General features: G+C 38.4%; 1 protein-coding gene across 8 annotated transcripts in view; it reads right to left on the bottom strand.

Annotated features, from left to right (window-relative positions):
• Nucleotides 1-25,536, bottom strand: part of SATB1 (SATB homeobox 1) — a 92,040-nt gene that overhangs the window by 28,667 nt on the left and 37,837 nt on the right. For all 8 annotated transcript variants that reach the window (XM_054057512.1, XM_054057517.1, XM_054057519.1 and 5 more), the window contains 3 exons: nucleotides 18,688-18,799; nucleotides 15,708-16,162; nucleotides 6,864-7,076 (listed from right to left, as the gene is read on the bottom strand). In XM_054057512.1, coding sequence (XP_053913487.1) covers nucleotides 6,864-7,076; nucleotides 15,708-16,162; nucleotides 18,688-18,799 — 780 coding nt within the window. The remainder of the gene's footprint in view (nucleotides 1-6,863; nucleotides 7,077-15,707; nucleotides 16,163-18,687; nucleotides 18,800-25,536) is intronic.

The raw sequence follows: 25,536 nt of genomic DNA, 5'->3' as shown, positions 1-25,536 counted from the left end.
ATCATCAGCCCATTTTTTCCTAGAAATGTCACACTCAATTTGTGTTAACTATCCTCCATAGTGCTTTTAAAATAAAATAATCTAGTCCAGAAACTGGGAGCACATGCCACTTCTGCTGAGCCTGATTTGTCTAACAGGCTTTTCAGTAGCTATGCTAACAAATGGCCATTAGCTGCAAGGGGTGAAATCCCAGCAAGAACGAGGAGTCTATACACACACTTCCACCTGCTTTCTTCTGCTAGGTATTAGCATGTTCTGGTGTCTGAAACATGAGTCCTAAATAAAAAGGGAAATTAAGTAAAACCCCAGAATGTGGCATACACTTCATCACATGACTTGCTTTCATCTGATAAAAACTGGTACAACTGGTATTTTGTAGTCGTGACCTGGAGAGTGAAGCACTTCCTTTTCTGCAGTGCGATATTTTATAGGCGACACTGCAATAGAGGATGGCCAAAAAACATTTGAGACACCTGGTAATGGGCAGCATGACGAGCAGCACCACAAACCTCCCACTGAAGAGCAGGAAAACGCATGCCTCACACTGGGCAAATCAGCCCAGGGACACAAGAGCAGGTGCACTTCCTGAACACCACACAGTGAAACCATTTGAAAATTACAGAATCTGCAGCAATTTTATAACCTTTAAATGAAAAGGACTTGCTAAAAGATAACTGTCAACCAATACAGATGTTAAATATGCAACTGGAGAAAGCCTTCTCTGTTCGCATGTAAAAATCAGACTAAGCTAAATTAAAAAAAAATGAAAAAGTGATGGCTTTGTCAATATGCCTTGGACTTCGAGTTTAAATTTTGGCAAAGTTATTTCAGTCCTTTCCAAATAAATACTTCTAACTTGTAACTAATCTTTGAGGGTCCTAAGGGGAAGATGAGAAGCTGAAGGTATTCACCTAGCATACATAAGTCCACAGTATCTTTTGGGAAGCTGGTTTTGGGCTGGTTGTTCACAGCTTTGAAAGAGAGCTTCATGTTGTTAGCAGTACTTCATAGACCACTTCTTTAGCTGTGAACAACCAGATATTCAAAACCCAAGCCTGGCACACCATATTAGAGATGTAATTTAAACTGCGCGTCTTGGTCCATAATTTTCAATGTCCAGTTTAATACAGATATGCATATGAAAATGATCATTCTAGCTGGCAAGTCACATCTTTCTTTATATAGGCACAACAAACTCAACAGTATCTAATATGTCACTGAGGTTAAGACAGACAAAAAAACAACCAAACAAGTCCTATTGCCTTCTGCTGATATTGAATTAGGAAGTGAGCAACAGAAAACAATAGTATCTGCATCAAAAAGCCATATTAGCCCAAACTGCTTCAGGAGAATAAAAGTCTTAAAGTTACAAAATGATGGGTTTGGGGAATACCAAGAGTTGTTCACAGCCATACCCTCTCCCTCTCCAAGTTACATCATTGGCCAAGTATAAAAATTCTTTCTCCACCTCTTTATAATTTCTCTTCAAAGATCAGGTATAGATTGTGGCTGGACTAGACGGACCATTGGTCTGCTCTGGTCTGATGAATTCCATCTAATAATGCTAATTAACCTCTTGGAGAATATCCATACATAAAACTGTTTCATAATTTATACATAGCAAGCATCTAGGCTGTTGTGTTGAATTTAGAATTGAGTTCAAGACAGAGGCTGTTTGAAGCTGGGTTGAAAAAACACCCTCCTCCTCAAAAAAACCCAACAGAAAACAAAAAAGCCCTCAACGATGCAACTTCAAGACTTGGGAGAGGAGGTGGGAAAAGTATTCATTTTGGAGAGAAAAACAAAACAAAACATAATCTCTCATCTCATCCACACTTAAGCACAACCTCCCACCTCACCCACACTTACAGCCACGTTTTCTGTTTAGGAAAGAAATCATATATCAGCTAATTTTTTTGGACAGTAATCAAATCTTGCAAACACTAACTGAACGGGAGAGCAATATTTTACAAATGTAACACACTGAATCAGAAATTCTTTTGGTCATCTTCCTACTGCAAATCAATTCAGTCTTTTGAAAATACTTGGAAAATAAAAAAATAAAATAAAAAAAAAGAATATATCCCTCCCCTCCTGACCTGCCCAGATATAATCCCTCATCAAATAAGACTGATTACAGTAGCAAGAAGTTCTGGATTAATTCAATTTTCCTAAACAAAGGACAGGTTGCTAAAGAAGGAATAATCAGTCTGAAGAGGTCTCCACAAACATGGAAGCTCATTTCTTCCCCATTGAAACTGAAACACACAAAAAATCTTTTATAACACATTCTCATAAGTACTGTTTTAGCTTGGGAACAAAAATCTTCTTTAATCCTGGTTTAGCTTTTAATATTACATCGTGCATTAAAATTCATAAAGTAGTTCATTCCAGGCAAAACAAACTACTTTTCAGCTCTGCTCTGCAAATAGCACAGGAGGTACAATAAATGCTGTTGCTTTCAGAACAGCTTTTATCAGGACAAGGTTTACTACTCCATTATTACAGTGGCGCCTGGCAGTGTAGTTATAGTTAAGTGTGAGGGTTTCCATTAATTCTCCTCCATAGTGGTTTCTGGGGGGGCGCTGAGAGGTTTGCATTTATTTTGTTCAGTTTCACTTTCATTAAAATGCAACTTGGTTCAAAGACTATCAACCTAAATCTCAAATTTTGCAAACTTAAAAATAAACATTTTTGCCGGTGGTGATGTATGGCACGCATGTGTGTTTTAACTCCAGGGCTCCACTGTCAGTGTTCACAGGAGCTGGTGTTATCCAAAGCTTCTTGCAATGGAGGCTCACTAACACCAGCAAAGCATTGTCCTCCTCAAAACCAGTCTTTCAAGAGTGACATCCGAACCTCCCCACCAACACTGATATTGGTTTAGCATGACAGAATTGTAATTCATCTAGAGAGAAGCCAGGACTATATTTATGAAAAGGAAGGTTTTTGTCAATTGAGTACCTTGAATCATGACTCATGCAAGATTTCTGGATACTTCTTAAAACACTGCCTTGTTAAAATTATATTGTGCTCTTGACATTACATGTACTCTTGTTTTCACACAAGACGATGATGGGCCTCAAGAGTTAGCATGAATATTCTTTGGAGAATATGGGTAGTGAGAAGGATTTCTTCCTCAGCTCTGCTGGAAGGGAGATCACTTGTCCTGAGAAGGAAGTGTTCATAACTGCAGGATGGCTAACAAGCTTTAACCAGAATAATTTGGAAAATCTGTGACTTAGTCGCCTGTCTCCATCCTGCTCCCAAGCAGTATTAAAGAGGAGAGATTCCTCTTCCTCCTACACCCCAAATCACCTTGTTGAGAGGTAGAGGGCATCCCTAGTATTTCCCAGGGGAACTCTATATACCCTGAACATAGCTTCATAGCTTCGGTGTCCCTGAACTATTCCACATCCTCTCATTCCCATACCAGGTGTAATACACTCATCCTCTGAACGTGACTTAGGGATACTCAGAAAGGAACTCTATTGGGGGATCTGCAAGATGAAGGTGTTGAAGAGGAGAAAAAAAAATAATGAAAGAAAAAGAACAAGAAAGGATCCTTTTTCTTTCTTCTAGGTTGAAGAGGTTAAACTATGTCTCCATGCAGTACCTACCTGATGGAGGTGCTAATATTTATAAACTCCACTGCCCCAGGAAAGAGCCTGACAGACAGGCTTCTCCCCCAGGAGGTGGCAAAATGAACAACATTCAAGGGAAAAATTCTTGTAGACACCGTCTCCTCAGGCTCAGTCAGTCAATGTGGAAGATAGTAGCAGACTTTACAACTTGACTAGCTTAGAGGGCTATGCACGTATCCCAAAAGCTCACGCATTAGAAACTAATGACTTCAATAAAAAATAAATTTAAAAAAAAGGCAAGATTTTGCTTTTTTTTTTTTTTTTTAAGTTAGAGAGAAAGGAAGAAGTAGGGGGACAAAGAGCTTCTTAAAGGTTTTCAAAAAAGAATTGGAAACAATCCCGAATCAGCTCAAGTAGCAACTAGTAAGAATGCTGTAAAAATGAGATTAATCCAACACAGTTCCCTCTAAGTCAGGTACCAGGGTTAATGCTTGGTGAGTTCCTACTATCCTATCAGATCTCCAAGGTCACACTTTCTGTTTTTATATGCAACAATATGCAAAAGTCACGTAGAATAAGCTCAGCTGCTAAATGGTTAAGTCTGCTCTACTGTCTGGCCACCAGTTGGCAACACGAAAATGCAAAATAGATCCTTTTCAGGATGTTTATTTTCACATCCTTCCGAAACTGATAACTTGCAATTGCAAAATAAACCTTCATGTGTGGCATATTAGCTCCCATTTTTCATGGTTTCGTAGTTTAATTGTTTCAAATGTTACACTGGTCTAAAGATTCAATATTAAATATGTTAGCTCTTGTGTAAATTCTGTTGTAAGGATAAACGGTCTGCTTGGTCTTTCACTAGTTATCCAAGAAGCTCACAGCTAAGCTAGAAAAATATTATGCTCTATTCCTGTATAGTGAGTTTTAAATAACTGTTTATAATAAATTTAGCAGTAAGGACACTAGTAGTTTTATTTCCTTCATACCAAATATTCAATGAACTGTGGACATTTGGGGTGTATCAGAGTAGTAGTTTGCATTAATAATTTTGCAGTATCCTGACTATAATTTATTTCTGCTATGATTTGTAACATTATAATTGCCAGTGCAACAACTAGAATAATTACATTAGTATATCTAGCATTAAGTATTGTGCTTCTGATATCAACACGGATATTTCAGTTTTCAAACTTAGGGCTCTGAACACCTAGTAGCAGGTAGCAAGTGCTCGACACGTTTATACACGGGCAATTCTGGCAATATATAAAAAGGTTGCGCAGAATCCCAACTCGGAGGTTTTCACATCCTTGGTTCCTCCACTAGGTAAAGTGCCTATCTTTTGCTGAACAACAGAGAACGATGGAACAACTACAACTGGTTTGTTCTGTACACCTCAAGCATTAGTTTATAAGGTTTCCTTGTTAAACCATTTTTCCTTTTGGAAATTAAAACCAAAACTGTATGCTGTTTCCATTTTGAACTGTCACAATTAGGTTAACTATACTCTTGACTCCCATTAAAAAGATGAAATGTAATTGTGAACAAGAGCACAGTAGAGACAGACAGACCCCCACCTCAACCCCTAAATTTGTACTTACAGTATGTTTTGTCAGTTAAGAAACCCCATAACTCTCACTTTCTTCCTATATGGATTTATACAGTTTAAAGTGTGAATTTAAACCAATACAAGGACTACCTCTGACTTGCTACCCTTCTGGTAGGTCCTGTAATTAACTCTGTTCTTTAGCTGTGAAATTGCCCAAGACCACTTGAGACAAGAGTGAGACATTACCTTGGCAGAAAGAGATAAGTTACGAAGGAGGGTTAGCCTTTGCTCTGAATTACCTGGGCTGTGGGAGCAGGTACAGATATTAAACCAAACTCAAATGTTATTTTAAACACAGTTATCTATATATAACTATTTTCCCCTAAAGCATTACTAGGTAAATAGATTCTCATCCTTTATCTTCAAGAGTATCTATAGTGGATTTCACAGACTAAACTCAGCTAATGATAACAAAACTAGACCATTAACACAGTCTGTTCTTTCTGCTGAATTTTTTTTCTATCCTCGTGAAAAGTAGTGCAGCAGGTCAAATGGCCTTTTGTCCTCCTTTTTCCTACAATTTTGTTATTCATTACTTTAGCACGGCCCTCAGTATCCCTTAGCTGCAGGAAAACTTAAAAAATAATCTTGAGGAATTTCTGGCACTCAGAATGGGTATGGAATATAGTCATAGCTACACGTCTAAGCCTGGTTAGAAAAAACTACTCTGCTTTTATATAGTCAACCTACACCAAATTTGCACAATTCCAAAGCTTTGCTTTGTATAACAAATATAGACTGTGTGTACAGCATGATTCTCACACATCTGCAGATCAGTTTCTTTTGTCCTTGCATAAGTACAACCCTGAGCCACAGCAATATAGAGTATTTCAGAAAATATACAGGTTTTTTTGAGTGTTTCATTCACATCTGCATTTCCTCTTTGCGGGAATCCTATGCATTCTTATGGCTCGTATCTGTATTTCTCACGCACCTAAAACCAGCCTCAGAGTCACCCTGAAAGACACAAGGACTACGCCACTGAATTGCTGGATCATACTCTATCAAATTTTATAATTTTGGGAGAGTAAAATGAATAGTCCCGCTAGATTTGACAGAAATCAATAGGAGTTTCCATTTGCACAGATACTAAACAAGTTTGAATGAACATATTCAAATCTTTCAGAGCGACAGATATAGCGAGTCTGTCATGTTATCCAGTTGTCAGTAGCTCAGCCCGATTAAAGTGCTCTCAGCAATTCACAACGGACTCTTCTTTCCCCCATCCTTTTAGTTTTACCTGATACTTTTCTGGAAGATAACTTTTAAGGCAATACAATGTTCTCATAATTCTGATTTCATTCCCATTCAGTTTAATGGTTCAAATGCTTCAAAATCCCCGTTTGAACCTCTAACATTAAAAACAGCACCTGAGAATTACAGGAAAGAAAGATAGCTAAAAGGCAGCACCTTCCAGGCTCAGTAAAGCTGGGCGATAACTCTGTAGGGGCCTTAATGGACAGAACTTATCTTAAAACTAGAAAACAAGTAGTAATAAACTGCTACTATCATTCATTATATTTCTTAAGTTTAATTTCTGATATGCACTGCAAATATCGATTCTACCAGTGTTAAAAATATGCAACAGTAAAAGTTTTCTTTTCCTGTCACCCAGCAGGACATCAAAAGAACACAACGAGCAAATCTCAAAGACAGAGAGATTGGTTTACTTGTGGAGGCCGGCTAGGCGGTGTGCTTATGAGAGGTGCGGGGCCCATTGCAGAGGCTGCGTTCAAGCTCCTTTCCCTTTCATCCTGGTAAATTCGATCTCGTTCAGCTTCTGGCAGCTGCAAGAAGTTCTGCATAGCCCGCAGGTTTACCAGTAGGGACTGCGAGGCAGTCTTGGGATCCTCTTCCTTTCGGAGGATTTCTGAGAGCAAGCCCTGTAGAGAGGGAAGAAAAAAATAGGCTGGAGAGTTAGCCTAGGTAAGTGCTTGTAAAACTATGCTCTGCTTAAGCCACTGTTTATCAGCCCTCTTTCTTCTTTTCCACTGAGCTGAGACGTGAGAGCAGCAAATTCACTCCACACAGGAATATATTAAAGGAATTTCAGACAGCAGAGAGGCTCAATTGTCCTTAATTTTATTAAGCATCTGTTTTACATACAACATAAACTGAATCTGCCTGATAGGTCCCCTTCCTTTTACTGGCTTAACTTCCCATGAAATCTTTCACAGTCTACGGACAATCACAAGATGTTAAGAATAAGTGGAATACAGACAGTCCAGAGGCATGACACTGGGGTGTTCTCAGGCTTCCCAGAAAAAAAATGCAGAGCCAATCTGAAAAAATCACTTTTCACGTTTCTAGCAACTTGCAGCTCCTTGAAAGTAAGTGGTATTTCACAAATAATCTGAGACAATAGACTCAATGCTCTTAAAGCACTGCTTAACTGACTCAGGCCCATGTCTTTTTATGCTAATATTTTATTTTGTGAGTTGTATATTGGAGTTTAAGAAGTGAGAAAACTCACTGTTGGATGGTCCCTCTCCTTCGTCCTCCTTCTCCTCCCACCATCCTCCTCTCCTCTCCAGGACAACATTAAACCTCACCTAGTCCATTTTCTGGACTATTTATTTGAGCACCAGCTGTGCAGGTAGAATTTACTAAGTCCATTTACCATTGCTGTCCTTTAACCACTTTCAGAGTCCAGCAATGATGAAGAAAAGCAAGCACTGAGGAAAACAGTAGACAGGGCATCCATAGCAGCGAGCCAGAGATGGGCAAGCTGCAGATGACAGCAAGCTGCCAGTGGCTTGTGCAAACCACCACACCAGGTTTCCTATGTAATCATTTCATCTTGGTTCTCAGGAATGCAGCAAGCCTGGCAGTCTGGGGCACCTAATTACTCTGAAAGATGAAATATTTACAAAACTGTGAGTGCAACTAGAACTTTAATTTCAACAGGCTCTTGGAATCTTCCCTGTCAAATTCTCCTTTTAAATACATTGCATGTACAAATCACTCCTATTCCCTTCAAATAACAAGGTGATGGTAAGAAAATGAAATTTTGCAAAAGCAAGTGTGAACTTCTTTTTAGAATAAATGCTGTTGCCATGCTGGCACAAGGAGAGGGTTGGTGTGATAGGTTTTTATTTCTAGTGTAACAAGGGAACGTGGTTTTGATAACACAACCCAACGTTCCTTTTCTTAACGAACTGTTGTAAGTTATTTGGTGCAAGAGAGCAGTGAATGGAGGGAAGGAGGAAGGCAGGCAGGCAATAAAAAAGGTAAAACTAACAAAGAGAGACAATCCTGACTCAATATATGCACTCCTAAGAGAGTGCAACAGAAAGCTACAGCCCAAATATCAGCTTCCTCTGTAGGGAAGCCCGGTGCCCACAGCACCTATGGAAATTGTCATCTCTCTCAAAGTTTCTATCCTACTGGGCAAAAGCACTTTACAAAGGTGCTGCTGCAAAGGCGATGCTCTCAGATAGCTGTGCCCTATCAGAGCCCTCACAGTGCAGCTCTGAGCTCTGCATTTGCTCCACTGCCCCTCCAACTCTCAGGGGTAATGAGGACAGAGGTGCCAACCACTATGCTGGTGTCAGTGTGGTCCTCATGTGCCTGCACACATGAGAGAGATATGAGATGGAAAACACAAACAGTCTTTCCAGCACTAAGCATGAAAAACAGTTTAGAGTAGGATTTGAAAAAATACTAATCCTGGGTGATACTTTCTTACCACGCTTTTCTGATATCCAGGCAGAAACTTCTCAGAAGGTAAATAAATGAGTTACAGACACAGTGACATTTGGGTGGAGTATAAGTTTTAAATTTTTTCTTAATGATTACTTTAATAATAAATTTACTTTTTAGCAAATATGGAAATTAAATTTTTGTCTGCCTTTTCTTTTTTTTAAGTTCTGAGTACTCAAACTGACAGTTACTATTTTTTGTCAATGGTAGTATTAGATGACCCATCCTCCAAGGGAGGCCAAAAATGATTTTGTGCCACTGGAGACAAGGCAAAGCTGCCTGCAGAGCACAGGATGTATAATGGAGTTGTAAACACATGTGATTTCTGACTGCTACTGTGGTGAAAACAACCATACCAGGATTAAAAAGAAGAGAGGAAAACTAAACTCAAGTGGACCAATCACTGGCAGGAAGGGAGACTCCTTACTAACAGCTAGCCCACCATCAGCTACAGAAAATGTCCTTGAAAAGTAGTTTAGCTGATAAGAGAAGACATTTGCTCGTATAAGCCTTTGCCACATAGCGGGCAGCTAAAAAAAAGCAGAAAAGTCTGGTTTTCCTGTAAACTTTCCCCCTTCAGTGAAATAAGTAACCAAAGAAAATTGTTTTGTTTTGCTTTTAAATTTTCCTGTGTTTGTCAGTATAACCATTGCTGCAAGACACCTTTGGTGATCAAAAATGCTGTTAAGTATTCATTCCCTTTTCCTTCCCACATCTCTGCATGAGCTGGGAGCAGAGCAGAGAGGATAGAGGGAGAGGAGAGAGGGAGAGGAGAGGAGAGGAGAGGAGAGGAGAGGAGAGGAGAGGAGAGGAGAGGAGAGGAGAGGAGAGGAGAGGAGAGGAGAGGAGAGGAGAGGAGAGGAGAGGAGAGGAGAGGAGAGGAGAGGAGAGGAGAGGAGAGGAGAGGAGAGGAGAGGAGAGGAGAGGAGAGGAGAGGAGAGGAGAGGAGAGGAGAGGAGAGGAGAGGAGGCAAGAAGGAGGTACTTGCTTCTAGAAGCTTTGAACCTAAAGGTCAGAATATGTGGAGAAAACAACATGAAGAATAAGGTGTAGTACCAGGTGCAGGCAAAGTCTTATAATACAGTTTGGCTGCTTCAAATATTACTTCATTGCTACTGCTTTGATTTTCTAAGCACAAAATTTCAGCTAAAGATTGTTATACAAGATGTAAAATGGTAAAATCCTAGAAAGGAAACAAGCTCTCACATCCTGCCCCACGCTGACATGCAGAGATTTACTGTTTGTTTTACCAGGCTTGTGCTCATTTGCCAAGACACAAGTCTCGGTGTGATCTCTGATATTGCACCTCAAGTAGTATAAAAGTTAAATGCTGTTTTAGAGAGATTCTAAATGGTTCAGGGTTAGTCCTCCTCTCTGTTCCTCTCTTGTATTTTTTTCACACTGGAAATATATTTTTTTAAAATGTTACCGGGTCCCAGTGGAAAAAAGAAAGTTTACACAACATCATGACAAGTATAATTCACTACTAATTGCACAAAAATGTTCAATAAATATTATCAGGGCTTTCAAAAGCTAATTATGAATTCTTTAAAACTGGAGATAAATGAAAGCGCCTGCCAATATGAACAAAACCACTGCCTGTCGGGCCTCCAGTTTGTCTCCTCTTTGAACGTAATCACTGATTCAAATAGATATTATCAGCCTGACAGAACTTCAAAGCCCACAGAAGAAAAATGCAATTTGCCCAAACCTTCCCAAAACATACAGAACATCCCTGAACACTATCCCTCTCCGTTGCAGGGTGCTCCCATCCCATGTCCAGGTGGAAGATTATTCACAAGCTCCACCCACAAGCCTGGATCGCTGCCAAGTTAGTTATGAGCAGACACATTTATCTATGTCGCTTAGAAGGAAGAGGAGAGCTGTCATGATAGTGTAATAGCACCTTCTTACCTTTTATTCAATAGTGATATGGATAGTGTGCTTTTTCTTAAATTACACTACGAAGAATTATATGAATACAGTGGCAATTTCTGTTATACTTAAGCAGGCAAATTTCTCTCTACCACATAATTTACAGAACTCAAATTCAATAAAACATTACATGATGGTCCATTACTGTTATCAATTCTGAATAATCCATCTTCATTTTTCATTTTACTGGAAAATAAAGTATGCCAAAGACAAAGTGGAAGGAAAAAAAGTGCCTGAGAAGGTGGTTTCTGTACACTTAGATTTTGTTTTAAAATTACGTGGAGCGGTTTGCTGCATCCGAGTGTTCTCCCTCAAAACAGCAGTTGCCCAGAATTAGTATGAGCACAGTGCTAAACACACAGAAGTTTTCACGTATGAGAAAAGGCATTATACATGAACGAAAGGCAATGTATCCTGGCAGTTAATATTTTAAACAAGCATGAGGGTAAAGTAGAAGGGAGGGGAGGAGAAAAGGTATTTGGCAAAAACATTGAGAAGTACTGACAAATCTTGAGATGAAAAACTGTCACTGGTGGGAAGGAGAAAAATTACAATAGTCAGACATGGCAAAAGCAGCAAAAAGCACTCCCCCTCCTTTCATGAAGATGGAGCTGAGAGGTCACCTCCACACACCAGCATCTGAGTTCATACAACAAATGTTATGGCTGAAAGTGTACACAAATAGAGACAGGCAGCCCCAAGTGACAGTTCCAACCACAACCATGACTAACACAATTCCTTACTTGTTCAGTACATACATGTCACCCTCCCATGCACCAGGTGAAGCTACGCCTTCATGTCAAATGTCAGACCTGCCTGTGGGAACCCAAGCTTTCCGTTTCCTGACTCATACTTACATTTACAAACTCACAACAGAAATGGCAGAGGAGAGGAGTTTGTTTATTTGTTTAGGGCTCTGAAGGTGGTTCAGCTGAACAAACACCGATGCTCCACTCCAGCTCTCTCAAGAAGAATAAAAACTGGGAGATTCTCTACTCTGTCAACTGCAGATTTGCAGGGGCAAGCTGAGCCTCCCTTCTGATGGATGAGAGGCTGCAACAGAGACTGGCGTGGGGCACTATCCTTTGGGAGGGTGCCCTGATGCACTAGCGCTGTCACCCCATGACTGCTCTATGCCACCCACGCCAGTGAGCTGATAGCAAATGTCATTTTCTGGCCAACACAGCATGGGGAAAAAACCGAACTCGCTCATTTAGTAGAGGGGAGGTGTCTGCACAGTGTGCTGATATCAGCCGGAAAAAAAATATTACGTTCATTAGTCTGGTCAAACAGTAACTGAAACATAAGCAGCTCAACTTACCAAAATTAACCTAGCAAACAGAGAGACCAGTAGACATATTTGGTAGCCATGCTTGAGGTGAAACTCAGATCTGCTAGCATAAATCCTAATTTGACAAACTTTTCCATGGTGCACTACAAAGAAGTGCTAACAGGATTCAATCTGTTTCTTTGCAGCCAGTGAGGTGGAATCGCAACTGCTGAAGGACAAATAAAACTTCAGACCTCACTGCACTCTGAATCCTTCCTAGAAGGACCACTGTGAACTTTCTTGTGGGGAGAGGTGCTCCACCCTCCAAAACCGCTCTACCCTCCAAACCCGCTACAATTGTTCTATTGTGCCTGTACTGACGCTTATTCTCATTCAAGTTATAGATCTCTGGACTCTTCGATTTAAATTTGCAAGGCATTTTCCAAGAGCTACACATTTTTGAAACTACCATTTTGAAGTTAAGGGTAGAGGGGAAGTTATCCAAGAAGGCTTAAGAACTCCCTTTCAGGTTTCTTAGGTGTGGCTGAGGGTTTTTTCTGCCTTACAAGTAGGTGATAATTAAAAAGGACAACCTATTTTTCAGAAGTAATTTTCCTTTGAGATGGGAAGAAGTAGAAATATTTCTAGTCAACATTTTTGCCCCCAAATAAAAACTTCTTGATAATCAGGGCCAAGTGCTGAATGACCACACTAAGCTGGTAGAAGTCTCCCTTCCCACCACCACCATCAAAATCTGTATTCATATTGCAGAGCACAAGTCTGTAAAACACAAGGTGCCAATGTCTTCAGAAAATTCCACCAAAGTTCATTTCTATGGCCAAAACATTCAGCTAAATTACTCTTAATTTATAGTTCACTTCCCTTCTTAGCTTTTACGCTAGAAGAAAATCTCTCCTCTCATCTGAGACCGTATCTCAACATCAGATTTTTTTGCACAGAACTCGTAACCAATTTCACCGAGATCTTCTGCCTTCACAAACTGATGGCATGATATGGTCCCTGGACACGGCTCAACTATGCTTATGACAGTTTCAAAAATGTCAGTGGTAAGCCTGAGTTAGCTTTTTTATCTCAGAAAACAGTAGATGAATTTAAACAAGCATTTTCACTTGCTTTAGTGAAAAAAAAGAAGGCCAAAAGGTACTACATCAATATTAGAAAATAATATCTAAATATCATCAGTTATTAAAGTACTTCCCTAATTTTAGTTAAATGTGACATATCTGTGAATAACCTGAAATAAATTCTGAAGTACAGCAAGGAAAACAAATTTAAATTCTTTCTTATATGAATCACAGGTACCTTTACCTTAATTTAGACTTGGACATTAGCTGTTACTGTGGGTACAAGTAACAGTTTGCAGGTTTGCAAAAGTGAAAGTTGCCTACAACAAACTCCCTTGGATTTCAATGAGTCTTCACTTCATAGTAGAAGTATGCGGAGGTATTTCCTGGCAACGCTGAAGCTAATATTGTCTAGGCTCCTAGTATTTTTCCTTTCTGTCCCCTACATTTGCCATAATATGTAATACATACTGAGAGGCATTATGTAGCTAACCACAAATACTAATTTGATTGGCCAACACAATTTGTAGGATATAGGGATACCACTTTCTACTACTATAGGGATACTACTCTGTGTTTCAAGTAGATTTGGTTGAAAATTGCCAAAATACATAACATATATATTTCATGTCTCTTCATGGGATTTGTTTTTCAATGTTCATTTTGGGGCTTCCTCACAGTTTTGGGTCACTTTGAGCTCATTTTACCAAGCTGGTTAACTTCAACCTCTGTGGAAGAATTGAACTTTAAACAAATATTTAATAACATCTGTAGTAAGAAAAATATGTAGTAATCAGGAATCGGTATATGCACTAGAAACCTAGTTCTACAGTTGCATTCATCACATATCAAGAGCATCCTCTATGCTGTGTCGTATAAATTCACTGTCAAGTCGGAAGTAATTGTCCTTGTATTTAAGGTAACAAATACTGTTCTCATGCAAACAATAGAGTCCAAAAGCTGTATGTAAAACCAGGTGACAAACCTTGAACAAATAACTTTGGAGAGCGGAGGAAGTTCAGAGAAAACAACCTGCTTTTAGGCAAGTCCGAGAAAAAAGTAAATATCTAATAAACTGCTTATTTTCTGAATTATTTGTTCAGCTTTTTGCCCAGTTAAGATGGTAGCTGCGAGCTACAGTAACTTGAAGCTACTATTATTATTTCAATATTTTAGTCAAACACTGTATTAAGCAAAACTCTATGTTATTTATTTGTAAACATAACTACTGACATGTCTGAGCCTAACTTACATTAGGATTCCTTTAATGAGTTCATGTATGCCACGAAATTTGGTATGAAGACACAGATATCGAAAATCTCCTCTGCTGTTAAGAGGAAAGACACACACACAGAGCTCTACAGAGAATTCACACCATGCCTGCTTTTTCTTTTAGCTAAAGGAGAATGTAAAAAAATTTAAGCTGATAATAATTCAGAACAATTATGAATGACACGTTGATTCAAACCATGATATCAGCACATTTGAAACAGAATTTTTATTCTCTCAGCTACGGAAGGAGAAATATCAACATTTCAAGAGAAACCCAAATTATAGTTTAGTTTGGTTTTTTTTTACTATAGTCCACAAAGGACAAGTACTTGTTCCTGAAGTTTAAAAATGTAGAATCTGAAGCAAATTCACCTCTGTAGTTTTAAAATATTCCCTATTAAAAAAAATTCCTATTTTATTTTCTGTCAGAACAGACTTCTAAAATTTTAAGATCTTATTATTTGCATTGGATATACTGACATTTCTTCCATAATTTCTGCTTGATTAAATTCCATGCAACATGGCATTAAGTTAAATTCATAGAGCAGAATAAATTATAACAGGGTTAGCTTCTAAAACAGGTGTAAAAAATAACACATTTTAGTGCTACTTATCAGCTTTGCTAGGGCTAATTTTTTCTGCACTGAAGAGCTGAAGTACATGTTCTGACGTGGACATTGGCAATCTCAGCAATTACTGATTTTGCAACAAACTATAAAAATACATGAGAAGAGTAGATGATCTAAAAATAAAGCATTTTTTTTAATCTTTTCAGAAGCCTGAAAAGATGTTATTAAGATTTTCACTAGAAAATAATAAAAATAAATCCAAACAAGAATAAAAGACCATCTCTGGCATAACCTGTGAAAGAAGACAGGTTGTTCAGTGCATGCATGTGGTCAATACGTGTACACCTTTGCAACAATAAAGGCAATCTCTTAAGTGACTTGTTTCTGCATAAAGCTGTTCATTTCCTTTCCGGGGAAGATTCAGCTATTGATAAACCATCCCAACTGGAGAGGAACCAAGGTGTCTGTAAGAACAGCACTTATTTCCACAAATCAATCACTGAAGGTTTCTGTACAGTATCAACATGGACATCGGTCCTGCAAGGAAGCAGTTTCTTCACAGGAACTAAGCGACAAGGTAGAAATGAGAAGAGAGACTCAAAAGGTGATAATTACTAAGTAGAGAGAGAAAGAAGAGACTTGTAGATTTAAAAAAAAAAAATAAGAAAAAAGACAACTGACCTGAGTTCGGTTAAAAGCCACACGTGCAAACACTGCCTGTGAGATTCCTGCTCGTTTCAGTTCATCACGGACCCACTGGTAGATTTCGGAAGACACCTCTGTGTTTGTTGAGACCTGCTGCTCCAACGGCTTGTTCATGGATCTACTGACAGGAGGAGGGTGGTTCAAGTACTGTTGGTTTAAGGACTGCTGGGCTAGAAGTCTGTTCACTGCATACTGCTGGTTCAGCAACTGGGCCATTACCAGCTGCTGATTTACCAGCTGAGGGCTAATGGGAGTAGATACAAGTCCAGGGTGCAGATTTGGAAGCGGGGTCCGAACTGATGGTTGACTACCATGAGAAAGCTGAACAGGGGATGGAGGCTGTTCGGCTGTGTTCCCTGGGACCGGCTGCTGACCGAAGTTGACATGGTTGGCACCTTGCTGGGATAGTTCAGAAAGGCTATCCATCTCAACTACGGTGGAAAAGAAACATTGAAAAAGCCAACATAAGACTTAAAATCACGAACTCCATGTTCCTTGCAAGACGTGCTAACAAAAATAAATACAAAATGGTGTATTCAGGGTCAAGCTTACTGTACTCTCCTGCCTAGATCAGCAAGCCCATAACATTGCTGTTGTGGTTATATGCCTTCAAAATTTACCTACAAATGATGATGTAGTGAATATTATATATATCCAACAAACTGCTCATGGTCACTGGGTCCTTGGGGGAACCAGCAAAGCATCAGAGGCAAGCCCATATGCTGGAAATCACGTATGGCAAACTTCCTGAGACTTTTGCAAAAGAGCAACACAACCAAGCCATGAATGTGTGGCTGCAGAGCACATCCCCACAGCTATGGTTGCAGGGGACTTCAAACAAGGCAACAAGAAACTAGACAGGGGCAAAGACAAGAGATGGAAACCACTCTGTGCCCTGCAGAAGATGCAAGTGAAACATAAAAAGTGTCTGCACAAAGGGTAAGCAGGACACCCTGATCAAAGAAAGAAGTCCCTAGTGACTGATTGGTTCCTCCTCTGGTGTCCCTGCATCTGCAGTTCCCAGCCACTGGAAATCTGTAACAAGCAGGGTGGCATGTGGACCTCCCTATGCTCTGCTAATTTCTAGATGCTGCATCAATTGTATGGGACTGCTAGGAACTAGTATAATTTATGTAAATTACACAGATGGGCTGCTTTATCTTGCAACCATGTATGCATGGTTTTTTTTCAGTGACTTGCAACATGGTTATATTTTTTCTTATATTAACTCATCTGCCTTGACACACCCTCCTTTTTAATTAACAACACAGTTTTTTAAACTACAAGAGTTCTTCCAGCTCCCTTCTTATGCATGATAAGACAATACAAAATAAATCTAGGCTGATAAAAAGAAGTCTCTTTTTTATCAATGTATATCACTTTTTCATTTTAAACAATTTCAGTTCTAGAGCTTTAGCAATGCTGGTCTGGAAATAGCTTTACAAAAATATGCTTTATTTAAAAACCAAAACTCCCCTATCTTCACAAAAGTGTGACAATTCTTTTCTAATGCTAGTAAGACTTATTTTTTAAGAAAAAAGTCAGTGTTTGAGCTTTTCATAGTAATTATCATCTTTGCTCACAGTCATTCAGTGTAAGATCACCCTTTCCTTCACAGAGATGAGAGTTGGAAGAAGAAATCGGCACCTGGATTCCCACCCACAGCCCTGCCTTCCCCCTCTGCCTTATCACGGGCAAGCAGGTTGTTCTGCTGAGTGGTTTGGTGCCCATAACGTGGGATAATTGCCTCAGCTGCTTCTCCTCGACCGTGTGGCTTTGCGGGGAGCACAGTCTCTGCCCCCAGCATTAGGTTACACAGGAATATACACACACATTTTCTAGGCACTGATTTCACTGTCAAATGAACGGATGGTGAACCTGCTTTTGCAGGTCATGTAAGGGAGATTTTGTTGAGGGTGTCTCATGAAGGAGCTCTGCAGCAATGGAGGTGGAAGAAGATACTGTGGAAAGTCATCCCTCTATGCAGATGCTCTGCAGCCTTAAATACGGACCACCTGAAACCAAGTGAAGTCCTACCATTGCCTTTGATGGTCTCAGAAGAAGGGTTTGGTGTTGCACAGAAGGTACAAAGCAGATAAGGGAAAGAAACTGCCTTTTCTCACTAGCAGAAAGTAGAGATCAGCCCAAGTGGGCCATTCACTTGGAACAGTAATTCAAGCAATTATCACAAAAGTGAAGCATTGTCTTCATTACAGCCTTAAGCTATAGAAGGCAAGAAACCTGTTTTGGTAGTTGAATTATTTTGCTTCAAATACTGAAAGCTAAGTCAAGCTTAAAATTCAATCCAAATTGACATCCAATTTCTTCATTCTGTTGGAAAATACATAAGAAATTTTCTGACATAAAATGTTTGAAATTTTGTTAACAAATTTAAGAAAAAGTTCTAAAAAGGGACAATACAGAAAGATAAAAAAATTAAAATGTCCCCCGATGGATTTTTCCTCCAGTAATTTACTGGTGCTAACTACAACAAGCAAACAATTGTCACAACTATTTGTTAAAATGAACGGAAATCAGAGTCCCAAAGTTAGAGAAAGGTATGAATTTATAAATCTAGAGCATTCTTGTTGGAAGGCACTGATAGTTATAGAAGCCTGTTTCTTTAAATATAGATTAGCCAGAGCAAGAAAAAATACATACATTAAAAAAAATCAGTCCGTCACAGTTCCAGGAACAGGTTTTTTAAACAATTATTCTAGGCGGTAGAAGATCTGTAGATTTACAGAATGACAGCTTTATATCTCTGGCAACCCAAGTCAGTTTGGCTGTTTCAATAGCAAATATTTATTTAAATGAATTCTTTCACTATACATGTACTTTCTACATCTACTCATGAAGGGACCTGGCTTCTTATATGACTGTGACAGACCTCAATGTGACACATAATGGTATGTATCCACCATCATGGCAAATTTTTATTTTTTTTTTTGCTTACCCATCATATCTTTTGCCTTCTTGAAATGTTTATACCACCTTCCAAATTCCTGACATTTTGCTGCTGAGACATTTGCATAGTAAGTGCTGTTCACAATGGAAGAAATCATACTCTGTGAAAAGGGGAGAAGAAAAAAAATCTGTAATACAGAGCAGTACAAGTCAAAGTCTAAATTATTTCAATTGTTGAAGCCATTATATTTTTAGAGTTTGAGAACCATATTGCATTTTTAATCCTATTGTCCAAAGCCTTTTAAAAAACTCATTAATTGAGCATAAAAACAAACCAAGGTATATTGTGAATGGGAGCGAAAGAAAGCAGATACGCTAAGGGAAAAACAATGTTATTGACCAAGAAATATCAGGCAGTGGGATGGGTTCTGGACGGAAGATGCCGATCTTGAAAGTGCATTTTGTTCATACTATTCCTGCTTTCAAATTTGATTGACCCTCCATATACCCACACAAATTTGCAGGCATACAAATCCTACACTGACTCCAAAAATGCAAGCACTGACCCAAGTTACCCATGCCCATTCCCTTTGTGACATTTATCACACGGCAGACCCCAGAATATCACAGGATTAACATTTATCCGAGTGACTTATTATTAGGACAAAATAAGGAGGTTTATAGTTTAATAAAATAGTCATATAACAAACTAAAAGGAACCCAGGCTTGCTTTTTCTAAACAGGATATTTTAAGTGATTTGCAGAATAATGCTTATGAAAAGCTCTTATTGTCATGCCTAATTCTGTAAAGGACCAAAGGATGTTCGAGATAATTTTTTGTCAAAGGTTCTCAAGATATCAGATAGCTACAGTGAGAAATATACCTTCTGCTCAGCTTTGACCAATTTTAATATGTGGAATTTACAATGCATAAAACTTTCAGTTCCAGTACATTTTTTTTTACAAAATCAATTAAGACTAAGCCTTGCAAAATGAGATAATGCTCCAACTTGAAAATTATACTCGGTATATGATGTATGAACAACAAAATTAGCAAATGTAATTTCAATAGACTGAACTTTGCCACCTTTTAGATTTCTATGTAGTTACTTTCAGCTTAACTACAGGAATTGTCCAGCGTATTGAGGAAACAATGACAGTCAAGACAACACAGCCCAGATTATTATGCTTCTTTGCTATTCAGCATGTAACATTTAGCTATATTTTCCCTGTCGTAAAATCAATGTACAGCATCAAGTCTTTGTTACACAAACTGCAATAACCACTGGAAGAAAGAATTTGGAGTGCAAATGCAATGAATAAGTTGTCTTCTATAAGGCTAGTTCAGCTTCTGAGTTAAAGTACCTTCATTATTGATCTTAGCGATTACAAACATTTTCTAACACGTTACTCAATAACAAGCTATTTGTGGAGGCTTAGCTCTCCCAGGTTGAGGCAGTATTATTTACGCCAAATGTGGATATCCTCTACTCACCAGGAAGCTATTTTAATGTTTATTTGAATCACCAAAATTTGTATCATTCCTTGATGTTATTCTGGTATTTCTGAAATTAGCTAGAAGCCTTTTGTCAGTGCTCTAAAGGGTAAATGAAATCTTAATACACTACTGCAACTCTAGCCAGAATGACCTGAACCAAACTCAGCTGAATCCTATTTCAATTTCTAATATAATAGCTGTATCATTAATGTCTAATACTTACAAAATTATTGTCTAACCTCTTTTACAGATTAAACCATTTTAAACATGGGCACATGATATATAAGGCACGATTTAAAGTCCTCTGAATCTGAACTGGTAAATTACATGAATGCAGTTACTACACATGCAAAACCTGCAGATCTGGATGTGCAAAATGGAAAACTGTCCATGTAATGGGCCACCATCCCATATTAGCTCGTGCATGGTTTGTGGATGTAATTTAGACTTCAAGGTGGTTTTCTCTCATTTTACTGTGCCCATTATAGATGTCTTCTCCTGCCCAAATAACTTTAGTGAGTATGAAAACGTGTATATTAAAAATAATTTTAGTAAGTTACCTATTATTGATGAAGATGTTTGGGATTTCCTAGTCTTTCCTGCATGCCATTTTACATGAAGATATGCCAATGACACGGTACTTTGTGACATCTCCTGCTTTTCAGAACTAAATTTATTGCAGTTACTTTACTTTACAACCAAATAGGGGATTGGTCTGTTTAAATAACGCTGCTGGAAATTTTAGCTTCTTCGACACAATGTGAATTTCAGGTTCTGATGGCTAATATTGGGATTTTACTCGAACTCCTAGAAGTAGATAATGAAAATACCACACAGACCTTATCAACACATTTTAAAATGAAAATTATCCTGCTTTTTCTTCAAGAACACTTCATGCAACTATTCAAGTGATATTACCTACGCTAAGAATCCTCATCAGGAGGAATCAATGATTTATTTACTAATTCACTGAAGGCAAAATTTTACAAGCCAGATAAAATATTACTACCTTGTTAACTCAGAAAATAACTTGACAACATTGAATTTCATTGTTTCTATGCTTTATTTATTATGTTGTCATCAAACCTGCAGTCATTTCAGTGCAGAGAGATGCACTTTGCTAAAGAAATTCCTGTTGCTCCAGAATTCCTATATGTTTTAAAGGCAATTTAAATATACACATGCCCACTATGCGTAGAGCCTAAAATTGAAGATTAACCCTATAAGTTAGTGGTCTTCAGAGAGCCAAAATTTAGGCTGGAAGCGTATTCAAGTTTTTCTTATTTCCCCTATCATTACACAGGAGGAGCTTCCCACGCCTTGGCTTTTACTTATCAATAATCAAAATGAGCTTTATTGTATTTGAAGCACATCATATTCAGGTACTACTGTACAGAGGCATTCCTTATCTGTGAGGCGCACAGGCAGATACTTTCCATGTACAGGGACGATGAATATAAACACATCATACAAATACTCAAATGCCTCACATTCATCACTCATAATCTGATTTCTTTTTCACATTGCAAAGAAAACTGTCAGAATGCAAAAACTTGTCACTGATCTGCAGTCTGAAAGTATCTCCTGGAAGTTTATCCTTGAAAGTAAGTTACAAAAGTTCAAGATCCCAAATTTCCCTCGTTCCCCTCTTTGCATCCCACCTCCCCAAGAAAGAACATCACCTGCAGTCCTGTTCTGAAAATCAGGAGTTCTCATCTGAAAGGGTAACACCTTCACAGAAATCCCACTATTCTGGAATGATACCATCTGCTGCAGCCCAAGTGCTCTATTTTTAGCCAAATAAGTTAATTATAATTAGGCATCCAACAACTGTGTGGAGGTACGAGTAGAATTCACTCTGAAGTTCAGCTGAGGTTCACCCAGCGTAGTTTGAACCAAATACCACTCTCTAAGGAAAATTAAATACCGGAGATCCAAAAACCAGACACCATCATTTCTCAAAGAATTTGGAGAACTCACAGAGGAAATGTCTTAAATCTCAACCAGAACTCTTTTCATATGCCCATCAAGTAGAACCTGATAAAATGGTAGCAACCGACACATTTCGTATTGTGCCAAATGCTATTGCAAGGAGCATCCTGCAAGACACAGTAAGGACCTGAGCCTTTCCACCCAGCTGGTCACTGAAGCCACCGCTGCAGGTGCTAGAAGGGAAGCAGCTCTGAGTCATCGCCTCTAACACGGCTCTCCAACCAGGTGACGTATTGTTCGATCATCGCTAAAAGTATACTGTTGTCCATTTTGCAAAACAACAAAACCAATGTTAATCAGGTTAATTCAATCATCTAAACCAAAACTGTTCATGCTTTTCTGCCAAATCAACCAACCACAGCAAAATCTGTTATCAGTGATTGCTCAGCTTCCAGTCAAAAAAGCTTTTAACCCCCACAGTCCCAAAACTTCTCCTAAATAACCTTAAAATTATTTTTATATGGGCAGAATGAGGTTGTTTTCATGCCTCATGAAGGGGTAGTTGGGCTGCAGTATTTACACAGAACAAATACATGCTAACAGACTTAGCAGAGAGAAACAGACACAGCAGCTTCCTAAAACAACTCTGTTGATCTAGAAATCGGGGATTCCTTTGCAAATGAAACATTTCCCTCAAAAGGAGCACTGTAACCAAAACTTATTTAGGCCTTCCAGGTTGTTTAACTCGGGAAAAAAAAAATCTGAGCTATTTTGCAACTCATTCATGGGTGTTTAAAGCTTCAAGCCTGCTCAGTGGAAGGGGCAAGGGCTGCAACAACTTATTTACACAATTATCTAAATACGATTAAACAGCTGATGGACAAATATTAAACTGGAAAATGTATAGTCATTTCAGCTTAATGTAATCCTCTTTCTGTAAACACCCAAGATGATTTTTTTTCAACCAGAACAGTCCTGACATCTCATAAGCCTAAGGGTGAATAGCAAGAGATTGTTTTTGATAGTTATAAATATTCAAAAGACATGCAGACCATCTGCTTTCATAATACAGGTAAAGCAAGACTGAAATGGTGACTGCTGTATAAAAATGGTTCTTTTAACAAAGTCTCCCTCTCCTCGAAAACTATAAAGACAGATGTCAAAAACTGTTTACACAGGGTAATCAGGAGCGTGCAAAATGTAATATTCCTTTTACACACAGTGCTTGCTAAAGAGATTTTTTTTTCTTTTTCTTCCCATCTGTGTGTTGCAACACATTTCTACAAGTTAAAAACATTTTTTCAAACAGAGATCTCATGAATACCCAAAAACATGCTATCTGGTTTCTGAATGCTAATTAATTTCAACTAAGGAATCTGATTTTTTTTCTGTAGGAAGGAATGCATGCTTTTGAAATGGAGTACTTCAACAATAACAGACACTGAAAACAGAACACCCCACAAGTTTAATTTTGCACTAGTTTGACACTGGCTATTTTCACAACTGTTTTACATTCAAACCCGCATCTGCTAAATCCGGCTATAAGAGAGACAGCAACTATTCTCCTGCTTTTCAAATGAGATTTTATTTATGTTTCACTATTTATCAAGTTTTTCAGTATAAAGCCTTGTAACAACATAATGGTTTTGTCAAGTGGTAAGTAGAAGATGCTTCATCTTCCAAGCAGAATATGAACAGTGCTGTCCATAAACCCCACAGTCAATTTTCAGAGCTGAAACACTAATCTTGACAGTAACCTTTTAATGCATTATATTAATGACACAGGGGTGTTAAGCACCTCCTTTTATACTTCCCAATAAAATGAACATTTACTAAACAATCTGCTAAACTACTGGGTCTATTTTTAAAAGCCATACTTTTAAGGCTCTATTTCTACTTTCTCTTCCATAAATCCTCCATTTTACACCAGCAGGGTAGCATGTTCCAATGTTGCAAACCTAACATACCTTAAAAAAAAAAAAAAAAAGAGAAAAGCTACAAGCCATTGTCCCTAGTCATAGTTTGAATAGTGATAAAGTTGCAGAACAGAACTTAAAGATTTGATGCAGAGCTGGAAGGATTTTTTCATAAAGGACACAAGAACTTTGTTTTCCCAATCCCGGCCACTATTAGTGGGTTTTGTTTGCGTGGAAATCACAAGGATCAGTTTTAATACAAGCTGAACTCTTAGGAGTGCTGATTACTCAAGAGGCTCTATGTTAACATTTTTTAAATGAGAAGGGCACATTCAAGCCCCAACCAACTAACACAAGATTATCCCCAAATCAAAGATTTTAGACTGCCTGAGCCTATGCCAGACCATATACTGCAAATACCCAACCAAGGCAAAATGTTGTTCCTAGTGTTCTGGTATGGCAGAGAACTATCATCTGCCACTCCAAATAAGAGCAGATCATACATACCCAGTGACTACCTGTTTTCGGACACAGAATCATGGACAGTTTAATAGTATATGAAGAATTATGGTAAATTCCTTGGTCCATTACCTTGAACCATAGCAAGTAATGCAATGGAATTTGTTGTCATATGCCCTATAAACATGTAGGATTAGGGGAAAAACCCACAGATGGACAGAGAAGAAAAAAACACTTGTTTGTGCCTTCAGCATTTCACTTTCATGGCTATCTGACCTCCACAGTCTTGCCAGGGTCAGGAGAAGTAAGGATGTGCATGGCAAATACTGGTCATGTAAGTTCAATCTGCCTAGAGGCAGATATAAAATGATGGCACAAGGTTTTCTTCCAATATACGAACATGTCTTTTCTCCTTTCTCCTGTCCTTGTAAAGCCTAAATTATCTCCTCCTCCTTTTCTGCCTTATGTTGTCTTTAGTATTATAAATGTACATGTTAACATAAACAAAGCTGGATTGAATGCAATGAGGGAAGATCTAAACCAAAAAGAACTCCAATCACACATACACATATATTTTTATATGTATAGAAATATATCCTCACACAAGAAGATTTTGAAAATCAGAAATGAGGATTCAGCATCTGAAGGAACTGATCCTTGAACCGTTTTTACCACTTCGCAATGTAAACTCCCAGTTGCTACATGACAGAGCAGCATTCTCCCAATGTTTTCTGAGCATCTCCCACTAATGGATATAAATAAAGCTCAAACAAAAAGCTGCTTCCCAAGATACTAGTCTTATATCTACAAAGGTTAAAAGCTTAAAAGAGAGAAAGATAGGTGGGAAACATTAATTCAGATTTGAAGAACGCCCTGACTGTTTTACAAGCTTTATGACATAGCACCTTGGACAAAAAAAAAAAAAAAAAAAAAAAAAAAAAAAAAAAAGTCACAACCTTAGTCTATAAAAGATAAGGAGATTTTACAAGTTAATCCTGAAAGCAGTCCTATATTTAAGTGGTGAATTATTGCACACTAAGATTTTGAATCTGTAAGTGCCTTTTGCCAGAAGAGCTCTGAAACCTGAGAGCTC

Source organism: Cuculus canorus, chromosome 2, assembly GCF_017976375.1.
Source record: "Cuculus canorus isolate bCucCan1 chromosome 2, bCucCan1.pri, whole genome shotgun sequence".
Lineage (NCBI taxonomy): Eukaryota > Metazoa > Chordata > Aves > Cuculiformes > Cuculidae > Cuculus > Cuculus canorus.
The sequence above is the reverse complement of the archived record's forward strand: the minus strand, read 5'-3'. Positions and strand labels throughout refer to the sequence as shown.